The sequence below is a fragment of the Amyelois transitella genome, chromosome 14 (assembly GCF_032362555.1).
Source record: "Amyelois transitella isolate CPQ chromosome 14, ilAmyTran1.1, whole genome shotgun sequence".
NCBI classification, from domain to species: Eukaryota; Metazoa; Arthropoda; class Insecta; order Lepidoptera; family Pyralidae; genus Amyelois; species Amyelois transitella.
The window spans coordinates 6822202-6838927 of NC_083517.1; the positions used below are offsets into that span (position 1 = coordinate 6822202).

At 37.1% G+C, this 16726-nt stretch overlaps 2 protein-coding genes across 4 annotated transcripts; both read left to right on the forward strand.

Annotated features, from left to right (window-relative positions):
- The first annotated feature begins 628 nt into the window (after positions 1-628).
- LOC106132289 (serine/arginine-rich splicing factor 7) lies at positions 629-4910 on the forward strand. Of its 2 annotated transcripts, XR_001228532.2 has the most exons (6): positions 629-646; positions 1571-1694; positions 1808-1989; positions 3172-3362; positions 3771-3999; positions 4581-4722. XR_001228532.2 is itself a non-coding variant. In XM_013331651.2 (5 exons), exons 3-5 carry the CDS (start codon positions 1813-1815, stop codon positions 4726-4728), a joined length of 516 nt encoding a protein of 171 aa, XP_013187105.1. In that variant the 5' UTR covers positions 629-646; positions 1571-1694; positions 1808-1812; the 3' UTR covers positions 4729-4910. The 2 variants fall into 2 exon arrangements, 1 of the variants encoding a protein (XP_013187105.1); XM_013331651.2 differs by lacking the exon at positions 3771-3999 and having other exon boundaries at positions 4581-4910.
- A 1196-nt stretch (positions 4911-6106) lies between these two features.
- LOC106132421 (striatin-3) lies at positions 6107-14530 on the forward strand. 2 transcript variants are annotated; one of them, XM_060947702.1, is made up of 9 exons: positions 6107-6565; positions 7671-7919; positions 8069-8255; positions 8699-8875; positions 9180-9263; positions 11054-11277; positions 11959-12249; positions 12497-12754; positions 12917-14530. In XM_060947702.1, exons 1-9 carry the CDS (start codon positions 6347-6349, stop codon positions 13289-13291), a joined length of 2064 nt encoding a protein of 687 aa, XP_060803685.1. In that variant the 5' UTR covers positions 6107-6346; the 3' UTR covers positions 13292-14530. The 2 variants fall into 2 exon arrangements, with proteins under 2 accessions (XP_060803685.1, XP_013187286.1); XM_013331832.2 differs by having other exon boundaries at positions 6108-6565; positions 9180-9281.
- Positions 14531-16726: the final 2196 nt, after the last annotated feature.

The following is a 16726-nucleotide window of genomic DNA, read 5'->3' on the forward strand; positions in this document are numbered from 1 at the left end:
GTCTGACCGACTCGAACCTGAATTCAATGTGAAGTTATTAAACGCCGCAGAGCAGCGTGCCACCAGCCGACGACTGCACCACACCTGCACAAACCGGTCTGATAGACCGGCAAACGGCGACTTGAACGACAATATACAGTGAACGGAGCCTACACTTCAAATATAAATGAAACACTTCTTTTGCATTACTCGTTAAGCATAAATTGAAAAGGCATGACCTTGGCCTTGGACCTGATTGGAAGCAACCTTCTTCAGCATCAATTCCAATCCTTACCATCATCACTCCTCACTCTGCGAGCAGTCTCACAGCAAGGCCAGCAACTGGGTATTCCTGGTCCTGCTTCCATCCGCACTTCACTCTCATCGACTTCAGCAACCGACGCATCTACCGCTCACGCCTGGATCTCTTCGACGCCCGTTCATCTCTCTCTCTGCACGATATCTGCCGGCGCCAACAAGTCGATTCCGCTTTCTACTATCTCGACTCACCGCAGACTAAGAGCAACGCAACGGTTTTTACAATTTAACGCTTTATTAGGTCCAAGAAATTGCGCCTTTTTCTGATGAAGAGTTGGCAATAGTGATAATCATTCCTTTCATTCATCTCGGTCGTCCATTTATTACATGGCGATTGATTCGATTCTCGATTGTATAGTAGGGATGTGACATTGCTGATAAAAAATCGATTTTTATATAATCGATTTATTTTTTAAGTATGAAAAATCGATTAACAAATAATCGATTTTTCTTAAGAAAATAATCGATTTTATTATATTGATAGATTTTTTCCAAATTTTTCAATTTATGTCAAAATAAACGCCATTTACATTATATCAATAGATTTATTCATTAAAAATAAACAACAGAATCAGTAAGTTCTTATACAGGGTGACATTTAATTCAACTGCATAAATTTAACTGTTAAGTGTACTCATCTAAAGAGATAAAAAATTTATTTTTCAGACATTTATTTACATGTTTAGTTTTAAATTATTTTTGTTGGTCTTAATAAAGCGTGTGACGTAGTTTTTGAGGGTTTTTTAAATGTGAAAATGATGAAGTTTAATTTAAATAAAAATAGGCTCAAACGGCTCAGAAGCATGGGTATAGTCTATGTTTAAAAGGATGCAGTTGTTTTAAATGTCACTCTGTATAATCAACACAAATTAAAGTTTTTAACAATCAAGTTTGAAAAATGAAGTTTCAGCAACGAATAATGAATAAAATATCAACCGAATGTCGGTAAAATACTGTTCATCGACTAATTCCATCTAGAGAATGTTTGATTAAATTAATCATCTAAACTGTTTTAAGAGTACAGAAAGAATGCACAGGTGGCGTTAATGTAATATTATGGAGCTATGATAGTATTCTTTGGCAGTTCGCGTTCCAGGTTCAAAGCCAGAAGACAAAAACATAATTTCGGAGTGCATTTATTGGATGATTATAAAAATCGATTTTTAATCGATTATTAATTTAAAAAAAATCAAGTATAAAAATCGATTTTTACTTTAAAAAAATCGATTTTTAATCGATTTTTTCCATAATCGATTTTTTTTTTCACATTCCTATTGTATAGTCAGTATAGTATTAAATTTTGTATTGTATTGATTGATGGCGATTGGCTTGGCGTCGTGTGAATTATAAACTGCTTTTAACATTCATTTATTTAAGTCCTGGTTGATGTTCTAAAGGTATGGAAGTACCTAGTTATTACATATTTTGCTTGAACTATGTAAAAATCAAGATAGAGTACAATGGCGATGTTTTATGAGTTGCACGCACACCATTTGTTTGACTCTTTCAGGTGAAATGTCTCGTTACGGCGATTGCAAAGTGTACGTAGGAGATTTAGGAAATAATGCAAGTAAACCAGAGTTGGAAGATGCATTTTCTTATTACGGCCCGTTGAGAAATGTGTGGGTTGCTCGAAATCCACCCGGCTTTGCTTTCGTTGAGTTTGAAGATGCTCGTGATGCTGATGATGCTGTAAGTACTTATTTAATCGTACAAATCAAAAATCCTAATGTTCGCGCACGTCCTATAAAACCACATACATACATACATACATAAAATCACGCCTCTTTCTTACATTGAATACAGATTGGTTAGATTATTGGTTATATGATTGGGAAGGACAATTTTAATCATTCTAAATTATTTCGTAATAAGTGTGTTCCAGCCTTGTGGTTATAATAGCTGTTAAGTTTAAGAGTTAGCCATAATATCACCAATGGACTAGTTTTATAGTTAAATCATTTAAGCTATTTAAAGATTCTAAACTATAGGTGACTAATAAGCCACAATCTTATTGAATTTGTATTTATATTTATGAACCACATTTTTGTTTTGTTTTCAAAACAATACTAAGAGCTTCGTTGTGAGTTTGTTTGTGGTATAAAAAATATATCACTTATTTTCTAGTAGTAGTATTCATATGTCACTAACTACTACAGTACAAGTAATAACGTAAAAGTCACATATAATAAAAAAACTTAACAACTGGCAGGTAGACTGTGTTATTTAACAAAAATATACATACAAATTTTTAGGTTTTGATATTGCCAATAAGTTGTTACAAAATTTATGATAAACAAATTTATTTTGTTTACTGATAATATTGATTTCATAATAATGTAATTTGTCAAATTTAGTGCAAACATTAATCAAATCGTAAATAAATCTGATTCTTGGCTTACTATTGTATTGTAGGACATTCTCTTCACCCACATGGCCGATTGGCGGGTATTGATGTTTAACCTGTATATCAGTGAATTTACATAATATAGGACAGCATTTCATTTGTTACAGTATGGAATTTAGTTTTGCGTTCTAGTTGGTTGTGGTCGTCAGATTTTTACATGAATTCTGAACCTCTTGCAAGGCAACTAAACTTGTTAACATTAATGAACATATGATCCCATCTTGCGGGAAATGCAGAGCCAAGTTTTGTAAAGACTGTAACACCATGTTCAGTCCGTCACACATCATTTCACAGTCCACATTCGGATAAATCGACATTCTAATGGGGACAGGTTGCTAGCTTATCGCCTAAAAGAATAATACCAAGTTTATTGGCCTTCGCTTGTTAACAATAAAATTAAAAACTGAAAAGAATCATTGCAAGATTTTCTTGATGCTCATCATAAAATTAAATAAGCATCATTTTAGGTTCGCGGCTTAGATGGAAGAACAATATGCGGACGTCGGGCTCGTGTTGAAATGTCAAATGGGCGCGGTCACGGTGGCAGGGGCCCACCACCCAGATCACGCCCACCATCGCGACCCTACGATGACCGCTGCTATGACTGTGGTGATCGCGGTCATTACGCACGAGATTGCTCCCGACGTCGTCGTCGCAGGTAAGGAAACCACATTTTTTATTTTATTTCAGAAGTCTACGTGCTCACCATAAAAGAAGATAATTATAAGATGCGGTTTACAACCTAATAGCACATATTCCACTTGACTTAATTCAGATGTCCTGATTCAATTCAGATGAACTGATTAGAAATTTTGTAGTACCTTATCACTTATTTGAGTTTAAAATGCTATTTCGCTTGCCTGAATTAATTACTACTATGAATATTTGAATTAGTCAATAAGCTATTAGGATCTGTAAAACGTTGATTTTTTTAACAGCTAATTTGCAGTTTTATGCCCTACTCAATTATTGTTTTGACTGCAAATTTGTACAAATGCATATAAAGATAAAATAAAATCCATGTCAAATTTTTGGCCACAGTAACCCAATGATAACTATGTTATAGGTTATCATTGAGAATGAACCCGTCAGTGTCTGCACTTCTTATTGTCAACGCTACGTAGTTTTCACTCCGCTGCGTGTACTCTGCTTGAGTTGGCGGCATCGGTAACTTCGCTCAGCGAACTACGTAGCTACACCCTACGTGCACACTCTACTCGTTGAAAACTACATTGAGCACTCTGTACTCTCAGCGCTTCGCGACTAACGTCTATTGTAAATACTGCGTGAACTCCGTGAGTCACATTGTTATTCTGAACTTGTGTACAGAGAAGCTCAAACTGTTTTATCTCTCTATATTAATCATCAGTTCAGTGGCTTTCTTCAATAGCTGTTACCATTCATTCATTGGACTGATGCAACCCAATGATTACTGAATTCCTAAAACGATTGATATTAAGGTAAATTCCGGATTCTGACTAAGTCTACACCCAAGACGTGTTAAACTTCAACTGTCGAAAAAAGTATCTTTATTTGGTTTGTAATGTAGCATTTACACAAAAGCGTCCATGAGTTTGACTATCGACAATCGGATCCCAAACTAAAATGGGGGTTATTCACAAACGTTGACAAGGCATAAAATCTTATCAACTCGTTTTTTGTAAGTGCGTTATGGTACGCACGACGCCGTTTTTAACGCGCGATAAACTATCGTTTGCTTTTTATTATGACTGCGTGTGCCATGCTACGGGGGTGGTTATAAAATGATAGTTGAGATTATACGATTCGCATGATTTTGTATTACTATGCCTTGTCAACATTCGTGAATCGAAGTGTATGTTGGATTTTTTTTAACTTCTTGGTGTAATGTTCGCAGCCGCTCGAGGTCACGCCGCCGCTCCCGCTCGCCGCGCTCCGGGTCTCGATCCCGCTCGCGCAGTCGCTCCCGCTCCCGCTCCAAGCCTCGCTCCGTCTCGCGATCCAGATCACGATCGCGCTCCAAAGATTCTAAGAAGTCTAATTAATTCTATTTTACAGCTTTATGGAGGCGTCTGCTATCAACCTAATTTTGCTATACTTACTGATAATTTTTCTTCGATCAGTAACTAAGCTCTTGTCGGTTTTATTTTCATTGAATTGACTATGATGTTATTCTTACAATGTATTGGTTTTATTTTACTCCAATAAATTTTTTACATCAAACTTATTTTTATTTAGTTTTTAATGTTACATCAGTCAAGTCTTTTTCCCGGCAGAGAGTAAGTACATCACGATCTCTGCATAGTTCTTTCGCTTCATCCACATTCATTCTCTCTTCATGCAAGTTCGCCGTTTAAGAGTAGTCTTCTTTTTTTATCCCGACCTGTCGGATTTAATCGTACAAGGTACGTTCGTTAGGCCTTCCAACTCCTACCTTTCCATCCACAACCTCTGTGTATATTTGCTTAGTCAACCTGCTTTCATTCATCCTCTCGACATGACCAAATCATCCTAGAATACCATTTCTATTCCTTATACTTTATCTTCTTTCACATCACAACATTCTCTTATCACTTTGTTTCTTATCCGGCCACTCAATTTCTCACCATCATATTCCTTAACGCTCTCATTTTCACCGCATTTAGTCTGCTTTCGTCCTTCTTTTCCCATACCCAACTTAACTCCCATACAATAATGTTGAAACCAACCAACACGTTCTCATGCACAGCCAGCCGAGCCTTTTTGGACCATAACCTAAATAGGTAGATGTTTTTGGACAGAACAGAAACTGTCCTGAAAACTGCATTATTTTTTTTTAATAAAATTAACACTGACTTCTTAAAAATAATTTATAATTAAATAAACTACGTAATAGGTGGGTACGTAGTGGGTTAGCATAACTCATCGTACATCAATTTTTGGTTAGCCGAAGTCGGTTTTATTTTTATTTAAAAAATATATTTGATGCTTTTTAGTGTGAGTACATTTACGTTAATAGTGCCATCTGCTCACTTTGTCTCTAACTCTTTAATCTTACCTCGTCTCCTCTCCGATTCCAACTTAATCAAGGTACAAGTAACCAATTCTCTAAGTATGTAAAGCTTACAAAATAAGTATGTAGGTATACCTATATACTTACTTCTTAGAGTATCCACTTAACTACCTACCTAAAAAAAAAAATTATTTAAATAATATTAAAAGTCGCGCTTACAACTATGCACTATGGTAGACGGATCCGCTTAGTACTTGGGGTATAAACAAGATAGAGGGCGATCTATAAGCGAGTAGACATCATCGTTCGACCAAAGAACTGAGTCGTCCGACTAAAGAACCGAGGCGAACCAGTTGAACAATGGGTCGGATCTAGTCTAGTCTCTCTCTTTTACATAAGTCAATGGATGGATAATTTTTTCATTGGCAACACTGAATTATGAAAAAAAACAAAACGCAATGTAGCGGACGGACGTCGTTTCGACTTTTCTATTCCGTCATGCAATAATTTTTTGTCATTCATGAGTTCGTCGATAAAAAGTATTTTAAATGGTGAATCTTATGTGAATGTTAGTTGAAATATAGTTAAATGATGTGTTAATATATCGTTTCGGGTAGTTCATGTTCGTAGTTCGATAGGTGTGTGACAAGTTCGGTAATGGTGGCCATGTCATGAAAATCCCAACAGCCATGGATGATAGCTCCGTGTCTCATCACAACGGAGGGCAAGTGGGATCTCAGATTGGAGTCAGTGTAAATAACAAACAAAATGATGAACCTAGCCAAAGTATCCAGTATTCAATACCGGGAATATTACATTTTATACAACATGAATGGGCGAGATTCGAGTTGGAGAGATCACAATGGGAGGTGGACAGAGCCGAATTTAAGGTGAATATTTTCTTGTTTTTAGTACAAATCCGACCCGTATTATAAATGAAAAAGTTACTGGTTCCGTTATTCTTCGGCATTATAGCCGAAACTATTCCACATAGATTTATATAGTCATATTTTTGACTTCTAATTACATGCTTGCAACAATTTTATGCATATATTAAATAAATGTAATGAATTGAGCAATCCCCGAAATGCATAACATATATACTGTTGTTGTTTGAAGTTGAATGAAAAAATTGGGTTGGGTTAGTTTGGTTAAATTGGATATATTACCCTAAAGTTTTTTAATTCATTATAATTGACACAGTATCAACATTTTGTGCATGGATCTCTTGTTAGTGTTTTTTCATAATGTAATTATAGTAACAATGGTGTTTCTCCATCTATTTTCATTCTAGTCCTGAGTTATATAGCATCAACAAGCCAGCTCTCATGAATTTATTCTATAGTCACTGAAATCATTTGTTATAAAAAAAATTATATATCTGTGTTTACATATGTTTCTTCAATAAGTTGGGAGGAAGGTAAATGCAAATGAAAACATTCTGATTATGTTTTGTTCATACTCAGAACGTAATTTAAAATTAAGATGTACTACTATCTATAAAAAATCTGTTATTTTAGCATGGTATAGGACTGAGTAATTCAAAGGTGGGTTAAAACTTGAATGCTAAATTACTGATTGCCAGGGTTGAAACCAAATTATAAAAGAAATATTATTTATATGCAAATGAAATACATAATTTCCTTAAGAAAGAGACAGAATCATATTGACATAAATCACTTCTATTTGATTGTGGTATTTAATCTGTTAGATGTGAAATTAACTATTGAATCAGATTTTAGTCACAAAATTTAACACTTTAGACAACTTAAATTGGGGGGCCAATTTATCTATCTTTTTACACAAAATCTTCATATTTATTTTATTCATTAAATACAAGTAGAAATTTTTTGGTAAAACTGCACATTGCATACTTGGCATTGTAATAGAAAACATAAAATGAAAGTAACTATGTATCTACCTGACTAAATATCTGTAATTACGTAAAAATAACATATGTATTTCTGTCCTTCATTCTATTCCATTGATTCACAGGCACAGATCGCCTTCCTCCAAGGTGAGAGGAAGGGTCAAGAGAATCTAAAGAATGACCTTGTAAGGCGTATCAAGATGCTTGAGTATGCGTTGAAGCAAGAAAGGGCGAAGTTCCATAAGCTCAAGTATGGGGTAGATCTTCAACAAGGCGATGTGCGTCCGCCGCCTGAGGAGCCGCCAGCAGACCCGGAGCCGGTGGAGCGGGCGCCGTGGAAGAATGGGCGCCAGGTCCTCAAACAGTACTTGCAGGTGAGTAAAGATAGAATTATTATTATATACATTGAAGTTATTTATTGAAAAAAATTTTCATTTCTATTGTCTAATTTCAATTTTGCTTTAAAGATTTAAATATATTTTTATTATGAATTGTAACTAAACTGTTTATTTTTCTTAAACAGGAAATAGGATGTACAGATACAATACTGGAATTGCGCTCAAATCGACTGCGGACACTGTTGGGGCAGAATGAAGAACGTGGAGAAGATCCCAACTACAGAAACTATGACAAGCAGCGTGAACGATATGAGATATGCAGTAATCATGCTATGAATGCCAATATGGCTATGGCTCGTAAATATGATTATGGTGAGTTGGCCATTTTTGTATTATGTAAAGAAATAAAGGTGCTAGTGTCCCTGGGGCTTGTTAATCCTTTAAAGAACAGAACAAAACACTCCTCAAAATGGACACCTTCCCCAAAAGAGTGCTGATACTTCGCCCAAAAAGATCGACCAGACAGCAAAACTTAACATGCAGTGGAAATTTTTACAAAGATGCATGATTAATGCAATAACATTTTATAGCATGCAGAAGAAATTAATCATCTTTAAAATTACTTTGCCAGAATTTTTATGATTATCTCGGTTTGGTAGAATACTTATATTATGTCACCATTTATTCCTCAAGTCTGTAAAACAGACACAAATGTAGAATTAGCAAATATAACATACTAATCCTTATTTAATATATAAAGTTTTTAACCATTTACAGTGATTTTCTATGAACTTAAGAATTTTATTTTGTTACAGGAGGCAAAGACCCTCGCAAGAGTGGCATGTCCACCGGCTACAATGAGGAAGGTCTTTCTGCGCAAGAGACAACGGCCGTGTTCGCTAATTTTGAGTTCTTGGCCAGCCAGGAGATGGACATGGATGACATTGATGATCTTGATGCTAAGCAACCTCACCATCCTACGGGGAAACAAGGTAACAGGCGTAATCTTGTGATTCTTCAGATTTTGATATGCTTCAAGGTAGTCCAACACACTCCAATTTTCTATAGGTGTGATTTTATATATGTGTGTTAAAAGATGTCATCAAATAGCAGTTTTCATACATACTAGACATATAAGACTAAATCTTTCCACTCGCAACAATCTTTGAATATCTCTTTCACTTTGTCCACATTAATAAACTCTTCATGCAAACTCATCGGTTTAGGGAATTTTTTACTTGACCTTTCGTCAGGCTGTCCCCAATTCAGTTAATGTTAATTTAATTCTCATGTCAGGCGAAGAGGTAGATCTGGAAGCAGAGGAGGTGCTGAATGAGCTGAATCTGCTCACTGAGAGCGAGGCTGACGGCGGTGGACAAGGTGATGAATATCCTGTTGGTGAGTCTGCTTCTTTTGTTTGGTTGCTTGTCTTCTCACTTCTAACATTTAATAGTTTATTATGTAGGTCTGATTCGATAGTTTCTTACTTGCCTGGTGAGAATTATATCATTACTTAGTTAGTATTATATATATTATATGTACCCTACGTAGATTCGGCTTGTATAATTGCAAGGTTAGTAGATGTGGGTGGTTTGGTTGGGGATTATTCTTTTAACGGCCCATGTCCATGAACTCCTATGTAAATGAACATTAATATCTAAGGGTCAGTTAAAAGAGACAAGAGACGCGATACGATATTTTAATTCTCAAAAATTTCACTTTACGCGAAAACACATTTCTGCTGCGCCTCGCGGCATGTGTGCAGAATCGCGTCACTCTTTGTTTCGGTTTGATGATGACCCAAAGACATAAAAAAGTAGTGCATGTTATTCGAAAATATTTATGTGCTATTGAGTACACAATCGTAATTCACGGCGAAGAAGTAGGAAGTTGAATAAAAATAAAGTAATTATAAAATTGTGAGTTGCAATGATATTGCTAGCGACCACGATTGTATTACCTACCTCTGAAAACTGCGTTATGATCAATCACAATAAGACTGTTTCCTTATGATAGGCATCTTTTGCACTTGCAACTGGGTAAACGCAAAGATGAGAAAGACATAGGCAACTTTTGAACTACGCCAACACGCTCTTGGCCAGTTTTTAGCCCAATTATCTGATTGCAATGAAGTTCTTCATATAAGTTGAAGTAAGTGGGAAGCTGCTGCTTTTTTTAAATAATTTTGTGGCATTGTTTTTTTTTATGTATTTGTGTCTTTTCGTAATGTTTGTTTTAGCCAGTAGGAAATATGTAATACACACTCATTTTAATTACTTTGCTCTTGTGTAGTCTTTGACTTTGCATGACTTTGCAAAGTCTATTTTGACTTTGCAAAGTCACTCGTTTCAATATAACTCGTTTTAATGCTGTTATCTTTTTCCGATAGAAGTCGTAGGTGAGGAAAACATCGTGAGGAAACCTGCTGTTCAGGCAACTGGATGTGTAACCACGGATCCAATACGGGTTAGGTTTACCTGCAAAGGTTGCGGAGGTCAGATGAGCGATGCTTCATGTAAAAACCTGACTCACCTAATCTAGGATCCATGGTCAAAGGCATACCCCGGGCTCCTTTAGAGGGGTGAGGATGTAACCGGGACTAAAGCCAAGACGAAAAAGAATAGAACGAAAAAGAAGTAGGAGGATTGGATTAATCAGGTTTATACACGAAACAACTTCTGTCTGACTTTCGCAACCTTTGCAGTGGAACCATACCCAAATTCTTCCTCTTGGCGTTAGTCCTGGTCACATTCTCACCTCTCCAGATTGGAGCATGAAGTACACCTTTTGACCATGATCCTGGATTGGGTCAGTCAGGTTTTTGGAAGGCTAACCCATATTGGATCATGGTTATAAATCAAGTTGCCTGAATGTGCAGGTTTCATGCTGGTTTTTCATCACCGTAAGAGCTTCTGGTAGTAATCAAACAAATGTCGCAGAGTCATTGGTTAACCTTAAACTAGATAAGGACCATAAGGTATATTGTAACTACCTGTTACTTTTTCTGATTTTTTTTTCTTTTGGTGCAATAAAGAGTATCTATGTATCTATGTCGATGTATTTATATTGCCTTTCAACGTTTGTGAATAAATCACCTGACAGTGGTAGGAATTTGTTAAATTTCTACTCAAGAACAAAACTCAAACGAACTCTGTTCACTGTTGTTGCAGGGAAATTCTCCGGGCCGAGCGCGGCCGCTCCCGCCGCGGCGGCGACGGCGTCCACGGCCGCCAGCGGCGCCGGCGAGGCGGACGAGGAGCCCCTGGCGCTGGGGGAGCTCGCGCAGCTCACCGTCAGCAATGAGCCCGAGGCTTACGACGTGGCCAGCGCCAATAAGGAGTCCTTCCGCAAGACGTGGAACGCGAAGTACACGCTACGCTCGCACTTTGATGGAGTCAGTACTTTTTTATAACTTTTGGTTCGGTTTGAACGTAATAAAAGCAAGGTCTTAGGCGTAAGATTGATAATGACGTGATGAAAACATCTTACGACCCCACTGATAAGATGTAGCCCTTCCACAAAACTTGAAATGTGGAGTACATTTTTTTCCCAATGTAATGATGTAATTTTTTATTTTTGTTATTGTCCATTGGATTGTAGCTGGAGGCTAATACGGTGATAGGTTTCTTAATATTGGTGGCACAACCAAACTAAATCACTGTTCGAAGACAAATATGTATAAATTTATCAAAATATCTCACTACTTTTTTCCTTATTTGCAAGAGATAGTTTTATCAATTGATCAGATATGAAAGATTTCTCAGTATTCTTCATCCAGTTGATCTTTTTTGATATTGAAAGTTATTCATAGAGAATATGATCATCAACACAATATAATAATAATAAATTATGTATAATGATTTCTTTTTATTATATGGTTAAAGTTTTTAGTGTAAAACGACACACAAATTTCGTCTTTGAAAAAAAAAATTTGACTTTCAGACTTTCGTGCCATTAAGGCACGAAAGTAAATAAAAAGATGGTTGGAAATAATTTTTTGCAGAATCAACAAAGAATATGTGGAAAAATAGAAAAAAGGAAATAGAACACTGACAATATAATATAACTTTTACAGGTGCGAGCTCTCGCCTTCCACCCCACCGAGGCAGCCCTAGTGACTGCTTCCGAAGACCACACCCTCAAACTGTGGAACTTGCAACGTACGGTGCCGGCGAAGAAATCGGCCGGCCTCGATGTAGAACCGCTATACACGTTCCGCGCCCATACTGCGCCTGTTCTGTGCTTGGCGATGGGAGCTCCGAGATCCGAGGAATGTTTCTCAGGAGGACTCGATTCCACTATTCGCGTTTGGAATTTGCCCCCGCCGACAGCGGATCCTTATGATCCGTACGATCCTGCTGTTCAGGTTGGTGTTTTGTTGATTTATTCTTATTTAGCTTATTGATTGGTCTTTATAAAAACTCACCTTTACTGAATGGCAATTACTTGGATGTTTTTCGATATAGGTATACACCTATATCGACACACACTTAATTTTACAATAAACATATACATGTTTATTGTAAAATTAAGTGTGTCAACCCAAGTCCAACTTTTTTAAGGCTACCTCACTCTATGACATTTGTGTCTTTATATTTCAATTGTTTGTCTAGGGTCCTGTTCTGCGTGACCATACAGATGCAGTATGGTCTTTATCGACGGCGCACGGGCGACTGCTGTCTTCATCAGCGGACGGTACCGCAAGGCTTTGGGCTCCACGAGCGGCAAGGCCCTTACTGGCTACCCTGAGAGATCCTAGTCTGCAGATCAGCAACGTTCCCGCCGCTGCTGATTTCGCAGACGCTGGGGCTAGAGCCGCAGTTGTTTATAGAGACGGCGCGCTGCTCATCTATGATCTCGAGACCGGACAGGTGTGTACTTCAAAATGATAATGCGGGAGTCCATTGCCTTATCTAGATTGATACTTATAGCATTGTTTTTTAATGTGAAGTAAGATTGACACTCTTTAAATGTGATGATTTGGCAAAGGTCCACCCACCGCACCATATTTAGATGGCACTTCCTGCCCGCAGACGGTGATGCGCGTGGCGTGCGAGAGCCCGGCGGCGCGCGTGCGCGCGCACCCCGCGCTGCCGCTGCTGGTGACGGCGCACGAGGACCGCCACATCCGCTTCTGGGACGGCGTGGCGGGCCGCTGCGCGCACGCCATGGTGGCGCACCTGGACGCCGTCACCGGGCTGGCGCTCGACCCCAACGGCCTGTTCCTGCTGTCCAGCTCGCACGACTGCTCCGTGCGCCTCTGGAACCTCGACACCAAGACCTGCGTGCAGGAGATCACCGCCCACCGCAAGAAGTTCGACGAGAGCATCCTCGACGTCGCCTTCCACCCGCTGCGGCCCTACATCGCCAGCGCCGGCGCCGACGGACTCGCCAAAGTCTTCGTCTGAATCTAACTTATATTATATTAAATAAATGTAATTTCACTTTCGATACGAACTCTGTATTGCTCGGGACGCACGAGGGTAGTTTTCTCGGACGGCGCTCGACCGTATCTACCTATCGTATCCCGCCGTCTTAGATGTGGTTCGTTAGCGATGTTGGCGTAGATAAACAGACGTGGTAGATATAGGTCGATGTTCAAAATCACTATTGTACAGTGCGAAATAGGAATGTGGTCGGTGGCAATATCGATTTTGACAACTTGGCTAATTCTACAACCAATCACAATCATTCGTTTTATACGTAATTAACTTAGTTCTTGTAAAATCAGTGCTTTTTTCTTTTTGTTATCATATTACATGAATCACATTACATGATTGACTTGATAGCGGCTTTCGCATCGTGTAACGTTTCAATGAAACTTGCACTTAGACGAAATTATAATCAAAATGTAAGTGACAGAATAATGTGATGATTAATGAACAAAATATGTTTATATATATTTGTAACTGTGGTGAACTATGTTCGTGCGTACTGCGCATGGTAGGAGCGGCGCCTGTCTAGTCCCTGTTCGGTTCCGAGTAGCGACGTACGATCGACTGCGCGCACGCAGTGATCGTTTACTTATCGTATTTAAATATTGTAACGTACGCGCCCGACGCTCGTTATAAGCGCGTAGTGAAACTCATCTATGTATAGACATTTGAAATCTATTATAATATATTTTTAGACTTTCAGTATGTGGATTTTAGGTTTTTATCGCGAATTTTTCACCGATTTTACGATATGCAGTGAGAATATTATTCGTTTCTATGCATCTGTAAGTGAGACCTTGTAATAAATATCATGTGGATACCGACTACATATGTTTCCTTGATACGTCTTTGTTTTACTCATCTGTACAGTTAGATGTTACGCAGTATTTTATAATCTCTTGCAGAGGACGAATGGTGTTTCTTTAGCTAGTATATATTATTTAAATCGATTGGATTACTATAGATAATATTCTTACTTTTTGTTTTGTGACAATGTATGCGTATGCTCTCATAATATCATATGCAGATGGGCAATCGAACAAAATATGATTGAGTAGATGTATATCGAAAGTAAGTAATGTTTGTTCATAATGAGTACTGCGATGTAGAATATATATAAAAACATTACAATATACTTACCTTTATTTTCCTCGAATTCATACTTGTACACATACATCAAAATTGATAGTAAAAAGCAACATAACCGAATCATACGTTGTTTTTTTTAATCGACTCTCCTATATTTAATACGTATTTTAAAATCGTTTTGCTTACAGAGATCTTATCACCCTTTCGAAATACATGATTCAGATGATTTAATGATTTGAAATTTTAGGGCTTTGTTTATCTTGGAATTAGTTTACCAAGGTGAACAAAAGCTATCATCGTCCAAAGCTATGAAGAAGTATCAAGTACGAAATGACGATTCGCTGAAAAAATTAGTCTCTTATAGCACAGGGAAAAAGAACTAATTCCGGTTGGTTAAAAAAAAATCAAAAATGTCGATCTTGCATAAAGTTTTAAATATGGATAAACCGAATGTATGCAGAGATCGTGGCTAGTGGAAAAATGTAGTCTCTGCCTGTAATTTTATGGATGTACTATGTACCTATGCAACTTAAAGAAGCTTTAACCTGCCGGCACACACTTATAGGCGAATGATAAATACGAGGTGTGTACAATCGTCCATTGTAACCGAAAATTTATTTTTAACGTATCTTGATTATATTGGAAATTTGACAATAGATGATCTCAATATTTACACAACACGCCAAAATGTAACATCAATAGATATAGTTTATATCTCTTTCATTGACAAAACATTAAAAACACCCAAACTCTTTCAGGGTTTGGTTTCAAATTTTTCATTACAGTTAATGTGTCTCGTCTAGGTGTTAACCAACCAATATTTAAAAAAATATATATTTCTAGAAACATTTAAGAAAATAATTTGAAGCAAATAATTTCCTCGCATTTATAACAGAATGTATCTGTAAGTACTGTAAGATATTTTTTTCCATGTCAGATATATGTAGGTAGGTACTTGTATTATAAACCTATAGAAAAAAAAGGAAATTTCAAGAGGTGCTATTTTTTCAATACTAACTTCTGTTGCAATTTATTATACAAACTTCTTTTTTAATAAAAAGATTTTAATTTTTTTTTGCAATTTTAGCGTTTTTACAAGTGTACTGGGTGCGGCAGTCACAATATATGTAGCGGCGTTTGTATGGCACTTATTTCTAGACCACCTGCCAGATGTTACGTTGCCGACTCCTCTTTCGAAGGTCGGAGAACCTGAACCAGTCGTACATATCGTACACGAAAGACCTCATAATTGATGGTGGTTTTATAGGGGTAAGACTCGATTTAATAATGTCACCTATAGGGTAAAGTAAAGCAGACGAAGTTTTGGGCTTGACTTGACCGCCGATGCGGTGATATATTTTTTAATGATATCTACACCTACCCACTTATTACAAAGAAGTAAATAATCAAAGGAATAGAAAGCCTCTTGTTAACACAAAAATAGATTTTGAGGTACAGTCGCCTGCAGACTTACTTGATGTATGTATGTTTCAGTGCAGGCGATTACGTACGCAGATGATAGAATATTATTTGTTTACATTTATTGTTATGTAACAATAGTCAATATTGTGTATTAGACCGGTTGTCCAATCAGAGCTATGATATTCATCTCATTGTCGAGAGTCGAGAGTCATAAAGTATGCAGAAACTTCCATAATTGTTCTTGCCAAGGATAAAAGTTATTGGGTTCATCACGTTGATATTGTCCATGGTACATAGTAAGCATGGCCACGGGTACAAAATGACATCCTTTTGTAAATAAAATTTTATGTCCTAAGGACTATTGGCTCTGTCTACCCCGTAAGGGATGTAGACGTGACTATATGGATGTATATATATGTCCTACACTTTAATTGCATTATTTCAGAATTCTTCCAAGTCTACCTATCGCTTCGTTTTATTGGACACAAGCATAAACCCATTGTTACGAAATCATTATAATAAACAGAACTGTAAAATGGTGGTAAACTGGAAAACTCATTTATATGACGGTACTTGTCGCAACCAGGCATAATTTTTCGGAAAAATGGCTGGTGGTATGTAAGTATATTTTTTCGTTATTAGTATTTAGATATTATTCGTTTTGTTTGGTAATATATTATATTATTTTATGTCCATTTATTATATAATAATTATATATTTTTCCTGTGAATATTATAGTAAAACACAAAGAGAATTAAGCATCTGCCACTCTTTGTGGTTATAGGCAGAATTTCATCAAAATGGGTTCAATAGCTTTCGAGTTTAATTCGTTAGAAAAGATGCCGTGTGGTTCCCGGCACCAATACAAAAAAGAATAGGACCACTCCATCTCTTTCG